We start from the raw sequence: 10,999 nt of genomic DNA, 5'->3' as shown, positions 1-10,999 counted from the left end.
CAGTAAATAGCGGGATATTAGCCAAGATGTGAAATCACTGGACATGACAAGGGTTGCACTATCAGGGCTTATTAAAGGGTCATAGCTCTAGGTGTGGGATTTGTCTCAAGTCACCTTAACCATCTAGAAACACACATATACACACATCTTTTTCATCAGACTTTTATTAGATGACCTGGAGAAATATTTGGTTTTTGTTCTTATGACCTCTTCGCTCCCTTTCTGTTTCAACCTCACAAAACACATGCTCCTTGAGGGGTTCCTGGTGGGGAGCACACACCTTCCCCCATTGTCTCCTTGGCAGGTCACGTATGCACTCGAGGGGGTTTTACCACCTTGGCACAGCAATACTCGGAGCTCGTGGAGTTGGCCAAAGCTCTGCTGAGCCCTTTCCTCAGGGCCTCCCTGACCTCCCTGTTGCGCAGGCTGTAGATGAGGGGGTTGACCAGGGGTGTGAGGTTGGTGTAGAAAAAGGAGAACACTTTGTTGAGCTGCCTCAGCTGGGGGGTTCTGGGCATCAGGTAGACAATGATGAGGATGCCGTAGAAAACGGAGACAACGGTAAGGTGAGAGGAGCAGGTGGAGAAGGCCTTCTGCCTGCCCACGCTAGATGGGATCCTCAGGATGGCAGCTATGATGCACACGTAGGAGGCCAGTGTGAACACGAAGGGGAAGACTGCATTAAGGATAGATAGTACGGAAGCTAGTAGTGAGATCACCCTGGTGTCACTGCAGGCGAGCTCCAGCAATGGTGTGAAATCACAGAAGAAGTGGTCAATAACATTGGGGCCACAAAACCTTAAGTGGGATAAGAAAGAAGTGACTACGGTAGAGATAAGGAGTCCCACTAGCCAAGAGGCTGCTGCCAGCTGCAGAGAGACCTTCCAGGTCATGAGGCTTGCATAGAGCAGGGGCTGGCATATGGCCAAGTACCGATCGTAGGACATCATGGCCAGCAGGTAACACTCACTAACTGCCAACTCAACAAAGAAATAGAACTGAGTCATGCAGCCATGAGCAGAGATGGTCCTGTTGCCGGTCAGGAAGCTGGCCAGCAGCCGGGGCAGGATGGTGGAGCTGTAGCAGGTCTCCAAGGAGGACAGATTGCCCAGGAAGAAGTACATGGGGGTGTGCAGGTGCCGGTCTGCCACCACCAGCACAACAATGAGCATGTTTGCGACCATCGTTACTGAGTAGATGATGAGTGAGAGGAGGAAGAGTGGTGCCTGGAGCGAGGACTACATTCCCCATTCCCAGCAGGAGAAACTCCTTTGGCAATGTGCAATTCTCCCATTCCCCTTTCTCCATGGAGCACCACAGGTCCCTCATTCCTCTTTCCCAATGAGGCAACCTACAAGAAAAAAACATCTGTTTCTTTCCTTCTTTCTAGTGCAGAAGGATCAGGAAGGAAGTGGCTGTCAGAGAAAACACGGAGCCTGGCACTTCCCTGACCGCATTGGTGTTCCCTTTAGGGCCCCCATGACTACTGAAAGGAGGGAACCAGGGGTTTCCAGGGAGTTAAGCCATGCATCTGTGAGCTGCCCCTCGGAGGTGCTCCTTTCCTGCTTGGAGTAGAGGCAGAGGAGAGAAAGCATTCACTCCGACTGTGACAGTGTCTTTCTGGCACCCAGAGTTGTTCTGAATAGCAGCCACCGTTCCTAGTAGGCCAGGAGACCCCTTTCTGCGAGCACATCATGCCAGGTGCCCTTTTCCTCAGGGCAGGAGCATGGGCCCTGCACCAAACGGCTGACCTCAGCTCTCCGAAGCAGTTGTTTTTGGAAGGGACAGGGCGTGTGCTTCCTTCGACAGTGCGTGGCTCAGGAGTGGACAACCCCGGCACTGTGCAGCAGGACTTCCTCAGAGAGCTCTCAGAGAGAGCTTTGTGTGGGCTTCAGAGAGAAAAGGGAGCTGGACCTGAGAGAAGATGGACACGTGAGCTAATCACTGATTGTGAGGAGGAGAGATTGGGAGCAGGGCAGGAGAGAAGAGGACAGGGGAGATCATTCGCTTGGTGTAGCTCCCCCTCCGCGATGGTTTGGGAGGGGCTTGGGGCTGCCTGGTGGCACAGCCCAGCAGCTGGACCTCAGCACTGCCAGCTGTGCTCGCGGGGCTCTGGGCTGGCTCAGGGGCAGCAAAGGCACAAACTAACTCTGCACCAACCAACAAGCTCCCCAGCACTCTCCTCTGCTAACAAGGGCATCAGGAGAAACGTGTGGAGGGAAGGGGGAGCTGGAGTAGAAGACACCCAGCAAAGGACTTGCCCATCACTTTCCTCACCCATAGATGCCACCGTGCAAAGCCTCCCCAGCCAGCAAGGAACAGACCTGACTCAGATGACACAACACAAAGCTGCAGGCCTCCGGATGAGGTGGTGACCTCTGCACTGATGGTGTTGGGCAATGATGATGGAGGTTGGGGTCTCACCCTCTGCTTCTTGCCCACCACGGCCTTCTCTTCCCTGAGCTCTCCGCAAACCACAACCCAGCTCTCAGGCATTGCTCTGCCCTTGCCGTCTTCTTTCAGCCCCTCCTGCGGTTGTGTCCAGCAGCAGTTGAATCCCCCCCTGCTCTCTGCACTGTCCTGGGGTTGAAAGCACTTCAGGAGTCTCTGAAGGCTCCTGCTGCAGCTGGTCTCTCCCCAGGCACTGCAGAGAGGCAGCAATGCCTAATTGGCTCTCCAAGGAGACTGAAACCTCTGAGCTGCTGGAAACTTTGTGAACACTTCTGGCATACAGCTTGCGCCATAACTCTGGTCACTCAGACTCTGGCACATGCTCCTTTGAAAGGGAAAGTGAGGCAGGGAACTGAGGTATCAGGACTCCTCCAAACTCATGACGCAAAGTCAGGAGAGATGCTGTGAATGGGATTCACAGAATCACAGAATGGTTGAGGTTGGAAGGGACCTCTGGAGATCATCTAGTCCAACCTCTCTGCTCAAGCAGGGATCTCTAGAGCATATTGCCCAGGATCACATCCAGATGGGTTGTGAATATCTCCAGGGAAGGAGACTCCACTTCCTCTCTGGGCAACCTGTTCCAATGCTCAGTCACCCTCACAGTCAAGAAGTTTTTCCTCTGGTTTAGGTGGAACTTCCTGTGTTTTAGTTTCTGCCCGTTGCCTCTTGTCCTGTTCCTGTGCACCATGGAGAAGAGACTGGCCTCATCCTCTTGACACCCCCCCCCCACCCTTCACATACTTGTACACATTGATGAGATCACCTCTCATCCTTTCCTCATAGGAGAGATGCTCCAGTCCCCTCATCATCTTTGTAGCCCTCCGCTGGACTCTCTCCAGTAGCACCATGTCTCTCTTGTAATGGGGAGGCCAGAAGTGGACACAGCACTCCAGTGAGGCCTTCTGATAGCAGAACAAACACAGCTGATTATAACAGTAAAGATATTAACACTATACAAAGAAAATTAGTCAACAATTATTACCTGAAATAACAGTATGTCCCAAAACTATACACCTTATAGAAATCAAGTCTTCTTCCTAGTCTATAACTATAGACATATGCACATTATATGTATACCAGTACAAAGCTATACAACACAATAATGGTATTTGAATCCAAAAAGGATCATCACAAGAAAGAAACTGAATCTTGATAAAAGGAAAACAAGGTCATTGAATGGGATTGATGCCCAGGCTTTGTGGCTATGGCTAGGTCCGAAACCGAAAGTGGACACAGTGGGGTTGGGGGAAGCCCCAAATGGAAGACATGCTGCCTGCGTACAGGGCAGCAACCCTCCGGACGGGCTGGTCTCATTCCCAGGACGGAGCAGGTGACAGCCCCCACACGGGGCTGGGATGCATGGCCTTCACCAGAAGAAGCGGCACTCAATTCAGAGGCCTCCCAGATGCCCTCTGCATGGGTCGACACCCAGCTGTGGGGGTGGAAGTGGGAGAGGTTTGTGCCAGTCCCGGGGGTTATGCTTACACTCTAGGCAGTGTGGTGCTCCCACCCAGTGGACGGGAGGAAGAGTCCACCCTTGATGTTCCCGAACGACGTTCCAGTTAGCATGCGGGGGTTGGTAGTGAAGTCCGGTAGAAGCCTTCGCCACTTCAGCGGAGACCAGCCACTGCAGCTGCTTGATGTCTTCACCCAGGGAATGGGCCTGTTAAAGGCACCTGGGTGCATACCTAATCGGAGTGGGAACAGGCATGCTGCTTCATGAGCCTTCTCCAAGGTTCCCTTGATAGACAATCGAGACCACATGATCTGAGAGAGCCAATCAATTTAAGAGTAGTTTGCAGGAACTTTCTGGCGTGCTACCGGCCATGCTCAGGGTCATAGAAAGGGCATGGTGACTGGCCGTTTGCCTACGAGCAGGTTCTCCATTATATCCTATGGTGGTGGTGCAGGGGGTTAATTCACCACAGTCCCCTTCGCCTGCCTCTCCCTCCCCTGCCTTCTGAGTCGTCCTCTATTCTGGACCCCACTCTCAAAATCCCTGCTACATCCCCTTCACTGACACCTTCCTCTCCCCTGTCCCCATGCGATTACACAAACGTGGTGGACAGCTCACACAGCAGGATGACAATGGGCTCCTGAAGAAGGCAGGCTGCAACAGCAAGGACATGGAGGGGCACTTTGGGCAAAGGAGGTGGCCAGAGAGCTTTTCCTTGGAGGAGGTGATGAGCCAGGCGAGACCTTGTAGGAAGGCTAAGAGGACACAGCAGGCAGGGTGACATTCGGGAGGTGTTTGCTAGCAGCTGCCTGTGGAGGGAGAGGAGGTAGCTGAAGCGTTCTTTTGGCAGCTGGAGGAAGCCTCCTGGCCACAGATGCTGGTTCTCACAGAACAGTCTCAGCAGCCCAAAACCTGCTGGAAGGGCAGTCAGCCTGGGCACAAGCAGCCCGGGGGATTGCTGCATGGGAGGGGGCAGAATTTCTTGACACAGCAATCAATGAGGAAAGGATTGCTGGATTCAGTTAGTCCAAAGCAAAACAGAAGTGGATGGGGATGCCAAGGTGGAGGGCAGCCATAACTGCCGTGATCATGCGAGGGTGGGAAAGTAAGACAAAAAGCAGAATGACAGCCCAGGGCAGCAGGAGAGCAGCTTTCAGCTCATTCTGGCTCTGCTTGGCAGGATGCAAGAGGAGACAGCCCTGGAGGGCAGAAGGGCCCTGGATCCCTCCTGCATCTTCAGGGTCACCATCCTCCAGGCACAGGAACACTCCCGTCTGATGTGCAGGGAGTTAGTTGAGCAGCACTTGGCAGGAGACCCCCATGGAGGAACAGGGATGCCCTATCTTATGGCTTCAAACTCAAGAAGGACATTCTTGGAGGGTGGAAAGGGGAAGAGGCTCTCCAGGAGACAGAGACATTGCCTGTGTCAGGCAGGTACCTGAGACACATCGGTGCCTCTCCAAGTGCCACTGGCTGCTTGTGGTTCGACCCCGGAGCTCTGCCTGCAAAGGTGAAGAACTGTTTTCAACATCAGAAAAAATACGTGCCCCTTTCCCTCAGCTCAAATGATCAACTCATTTAAATAAAAAGGTCAATGTTTCCCCATGATGAAATCATGGGAAGGGTCAGGTAGGGTATTCATCTCAGGAGAAGTATTAGTGATGTCCCCCTGAACTAGCATGTTACATGTCCTGATTAAACTGGTCCTTTCTGAGGTCATCTTTGCCTCAGACTCTCTGGACACATGCACTTGCCCTTGTGTTCCAGTCCCCCTCCTCCCCTTACTCTCCTTATTCTCTTATCCCCTCCTTCTTTAAGCTAGCTCTGCCCTCTCTAGTTGCTGCTTTGAGCTTCAGGCAGTCTAGAGCTTGCCTCCTCTTCCAGGAGTCTCACCACCTCTTCAGCCAATGGCTTAACTCGGTGTCTCTCCAGCCTTTCCTATCTACCCGTCTGAAAGATGTCTAGTCAGGCTCTGCCTGGTGGGAAGTGGACCTCGCTGGAGGCGGCCTGGACTTGAAACACAGTTGAGGAGTGCATTTTGTGGTTCATTAAGCTCTGTCATGGGTTAGTTTTGTCTGATCCTAGTTCAGACAAACCCTTCTGTGTGTCTTTGCAGCTGGTTCTGTAAGGGAAGCAGGTGGGACTTGGGGCACAGGAGCTGTAACGCTCAGCTACAGAGGCGAGGGGAAAAGGGTTCGATGTTAACAAGAGTGGTGTAGGTCCCCAGGGGCTGATGGGAGAAGTGGCCGGGCTGGGGAGGGGAGGAGGAAGGTTGTCCACACATGTCCCGTACCAGAAATCCTGCCTTTCCTACACATCCAGGTGTCATCAGGAGACCCTCTGAATCAGGAGGAATCCAGCAATGTGGATAACAGGGATTCTCGAAGCTGAAACAAGAAGAAAACTGTGAAAGCCAACATGCGATTTTTTTTTTCATTGCTGATGGAAATGTTCCTCTTGTAAGTGCCCTCCTGAGAGCTCTCCACCTAGCCTCACCAGAACTGAGAGCTGACGAAAATGCTGGGGAGTGGCATGGCTTGTGAGGGCTTCTGGCCTTTGAATCCCCCCTCGAGTGTATGTGGTGCTGAGTCCATGAACCTCAGACACTGAGAGGGAACTGAGAAGAAACACTCAAGAAGTTCAAGTCAGAATTAAATCCCAAGTTTCGGGGAGTGTTAATGGGTCCCCCTGAGGACCATTCCCAACAAAGCCTCCCCAGGGGCGGATGAGAGCAGAAAGGTGGAGGCACTTGTTGCAGGTTGGCAAAGGAAATGTGCAGGTGGCTGTGACACCAAGTCACCCTTGCTGTGTGTTATCCTACAACATGGGCCAGCACTGACACCCAGCCCCTGGGTGGGGTGGTGCTTTCGCTCCGACTTGGCTCAGGGCTCTTTGTGGGGGGCAGGGTGAGGGTGGGGGTGTGCAAGGCTGCCTGCAGGATGGGACAGCACCCAACCTGCTCCCCCACTTTATTCTCCCCCAGGCATCTGACCACCCTTACTGATGACTCTTTACCTTCATTGGCTTTTCATCTAAACACAAAACCAGGGGCTCACTACCGACTCCGTCTGGGTGTCCTGTCCAAAAATTCAGTCTGAACTTCTTAAGCTGCATTTATTTTTTAGCTCTTTCTTCTTCCTTTTCTTCCTCTCCATAAAGGCCTTGTGCATCAGGACCCTTCTCCCATCTTGGGAGACCTCCCCTGGACTCTCTCCAGGTCCTCCCCATTCCTCCAGCACTGGGAAGCCCACACGGGGACACACTCTTCCAGATGTGGCCACACCAGTGCTGAGTCAAGGGGGATGAGAGCTGCCCTTGTCTGGGCTGCTAGGGTCTTCCTAATGCAACCCCATATGCAGCTGGCCTCATTATTGCAAGCATGCACTGCTGGCTCCTCTGGCATCCCTCGTCATGTCCAGGCCCTTCTCCTCAGGGTCACTCCTCTGATGGTCAGCTCTCAGCCTGTCCTGAGAAAACCTGCAGGGTTTTTTGCTCCCACAATGCAGGACTGGCCACTTTTCCTTGCACAACTCCATGAGGTTTGTGTTGGCCAAATTGCCAAGTTTCTCAAGGCCCCTCTGGACTCGAGCTCCTTTGTGTCAGCTCTTAATATGCGTGTACAGATGGCTCGTCCTGTCTTCCTGTGCCTCTGACAGGATAACAGCATGAGGCATTGCAGGACACTGCGGATAATAAAAGGAGGTGCTAGTTTAACGGAGCTGCTGGCAAATGTAGAAATCACCACAGACACCATCTCAGAGAGGCCCAATGAATGTACAAAGAACGTATAACCAGGGCCAGTGGAGATCGGGAAACAGGTGTGTGCTGACTGCATGGGCGGGGATCAGGATGGTAAAAGAGAAGACCTTGTCAGGTGGAAAAGAGGGCATAATGCAATAAAAGGTGAAGCAAAAGAAAAAAAAAATCAGTGCTCACTGCGGGTACCTGCAAAGCACTCCTGAATGGGAATGACACTAACCAGAGCAGGACAAGAAACATGCTGTTGATCTGCTCCTACTTCTGTCTGACACACTGCCATGGTCACAGGGAAGCTGAAGAGTTTCTCTGATTCCACGTCCACAAAGGAAGATGTGGGGTGGAAGAAAATGCAGAATCCTTCATGCTGGGAGGGGCCTCTGGAGGTCTCTAGCCCAACCTCCTTCCCAAGGCAGGGTCAACTATCAGATCCTACCAGGTTGCTCAGGGCTTCATTCATTTAGGACTTGAAAACCTCTGAGGATGGAGATGGCACAGCGTCTCTGGGCAACCTGCCCCAGTGCTTGGCGTGACTTTACCCAGTCCATGGGTAAAATGTGTTTTCTTATCCCCAGCCTGATCTGCTCTTGTTTCAGCTAGTGCCCATTGGGCCTCTTCCTCCTGTCGTGTACAACAGTGAAGGGCCTGCCTCCATCTTCATGATGACCTCCTGGTGGCTATGGGCAGGCTGTTATTTGATCTCCCCAAAGCCTCCTCTTCTCCAGGATGAACCAACCCAGCTCCCTCGGCCTCCCACAGGGACAAAGTCAACATTACCTATGCCTGCCTCAGATATGTAAGGCTCTTCCAGTCCTTCTGGATTTTACTGCATCCAGTAAGGTCCTTAGGCAAATTAGAGTGCAGTCACCCTCATGCCATGACTTTCTGTATGCGTCACACTCATTGGGCACTGTGTTGTAATGTGCAGGTGTTGTAGACGGTGAGGAGGGCCCATTCTGAACAAGCAGTCACCCACAATAAACCTTGAACTGAGAACCTTCCAGGCCCCAGATTGATTTTTCTCCCTTAAATCCAATTTTAGCTGCACTTGTGGCAGCTTTATTGCTTCTCGTTGTCCTGCCATGACTCTCTGCACATACCAGGTTCTTTATTGGTGGTAAGCTTGAGTTGGGATGCTGCAATGGGTACCCTCAGAAACCTTTCCTTCTCCAGGCTGAACAAGACCTGTTCCCTCAGCCTCTCCTCCCAGGACAAGTGCTCCGGCCCCCAAACACATTGGCCGCCTGACACTGAACTCTGAGTGATCAACAGCGTTCTTCTCTAGGCTGCCTGAAAGGATGATGTATCTAGATGTGCTCGGATGAGTGCTGAGTAGAGGGGCATCATCACTTCCCTCCATCTCCTGGCTGTGCTCCTGGTCATGCAACCCACAATGCTGTGGTCTCCGTTGCAGCCTCACGTCCAGCTCGCTGCCCACAAAGATCGCCACGTCCTTTTGTGCAGAGCTGCTGCCCACCCAGAACTCCCCAGCCCGTGTCACTGCAGGATGTTGGTCTTTCCCAGGTGAAGATAGGGCATTTGTCCTTGTTGCATTTCACAGAGTTCCTGACAGCCCATTCTTCCCACCTGCCAAGCTCCCTCTGAAAGGCAGCCCTCAGGCACATGACTGTTCTGCCCCATTCGCTGTCATCTGCAACTGGGATAAGACAGATGTCCTCCAGGCCGCTGATGAGCCTGTCAGACAGGTCAGGTTGCAGTGTAGACCCCTGCATCCTCCACTTGCCACTGGCTTCTTGGTGAAGCCTGACCCACTCACAAAAACCCTCTGAGCTCCACCATCCAACCAGCTTTTCACCCATCTGAATGTCGACCCAGCCTGCTGTAAGGCCTCCCTTGGATACAAGAATGTTGTGGGAGACAGTGCCAAAAGTCTGGCTAAAACTGTGGTGAATGACATCTCCTACTCTTTCTTCTGCCACAAGTACAGGTCTTTTATCACAGAAGGCAATCATGTTGGTTCGGAATGATTTATGTTCAGTAAATCCGTGCTGACTCTTCCCAGGCACCTTCTTCTCCTTCATGTAGCCAGAGATGTGATCCAAGATGAATAGCTCCAGGACACACTCCTCACTCAAGTCAGGCTGAACGGCCTGCAGCTCCCCGGCTTGTCCTGGTGGCCTCTGTTAAAGATGAGCACAACATATTCCTTTTTTCTGCTCATTCGGACCTGCCATTATCTCCACAACCTTTCCAAGACGATATAGAGTCACTTTGCTTTGATAGTGGCCAGCCCTCTCAGGGTCCTTGGATGCAGCCCATCCAATCTCATAGAGTTGTATGGGTTGAGTTCTTGCAAGTCATCCTTCACTCAACCCTCGGGCAACGTGGGTTGGTATTCTCGTCTGGACTCCTGACTCTACTACGCACACCAGTCCAGGAGACTTTGGGGGTGAAGACTGAAGTCAAGAAGGCAAAGATTTGTCACAGGGAGACCTGCTACCAAGGACCTCGTGCATGCAAAGGCTTGGATTTAGAGCAGAGTCATGCTGTCATAGATAGCAGATGGCAATGTAATGGGGAAATGTGGTTCCCACAATTGACTCCCACCTCCATCTCCAGTGGTTACAATGGCAGCGTAGACAAGGGGCTCGCTTGCAGGCATCCATGCTGTGCACACTCCAGCTTGGGCAAGGGGAATCCCACCTCCTGTGTGTTTGTGGAGCTCATAGGAGAGAGCTGAATCCAATCCCATCCCAGAAGCTTCTCAAACTGTCATGCGATGCCCAGATTGACTCATCGGAATCAATACCTGAACCATGGGAAAATGACCTCCCTCCTTGTCCTAGGTTCCTGCCTAGTTAAGAGATGGGAAGAGGATCTTCCAGAGTGGGACAGGTCCAGCTCTTGCAGATAACCACCCTCTGATGGGACAAATTGCCATGCAGTAAGGGGTGTTTAGAAACTTCAGTGTTCAGAAAGGGACCCTAGGTGATGATTTCAGTCGACTGCAGTGAACATTTCCCAGGAGGAGGGAGCCCAGGGGAGAGAGAACATCAGGCCTTAAGCTGGGCCTCTGCTCCTGAGTGGGGCCAGGCTGCAGGGACCGAGGGAGCTGCTGGCAACGGGGTGCCTCCAGCAGTGAACCCCCTCATCTACAGCCTGAGGAACAAGGAGCTCCAAGATGCCCTGAGGAAAGTGATTGCATGGACATTTTTCAGCAGTGCTAAAATTGCCTTTCCTCTCCACCACTGAATCCCAGTGTATCCCAAACCAGGACTCAGTTTTGGTTGTTCACTTTAATTTTATTATTACTACTGTTACTATGATGATGATGATGATGATGAAGTTCATTTGTTATCATTTTGCTATATA

The 10,999-nt window shown here is 52.2% G+C and overlaps 1 protein-coding gene across 1 annotated transcript; it reads right to left on the bottom strand.

The window, feature by feature from the left end:
- Positions 1-305: 305 nt before the first annotated feature.
- On the bottom strand, positions 306-1,308 carry LOC138065187 (olfactory receptor 6B1-like). The gene is given in 2 exon segments (XM_068929398.1): positions 306-1,238; positions 1,240-1,308. Coding segments are annotated over 2 exon segments (1,002 nt in total).
- Positions 1,309-10,999: the final 9,691 nt, after the last annotated feature.

Source organism: Struthio camelus, unplaced genomic scaffold, assembly GCF_040807025.1.
Source record: "Struthio camelus isolate bStrCam1 unplaced genomic scaffold, bStrCam1.hap1 HAP1_SCAFFOLD_48, whole genome shotgun sequence".
Classification (NCBI taxonomy): Eukaryota; Metazoa; Chordata; class Aves; order Struthioniformes; family Struthionidae; genus Struthio; species Struthio camelus.
This window is presented reverse-complemented; position numbering and strand designations above follow the sequence as displayed.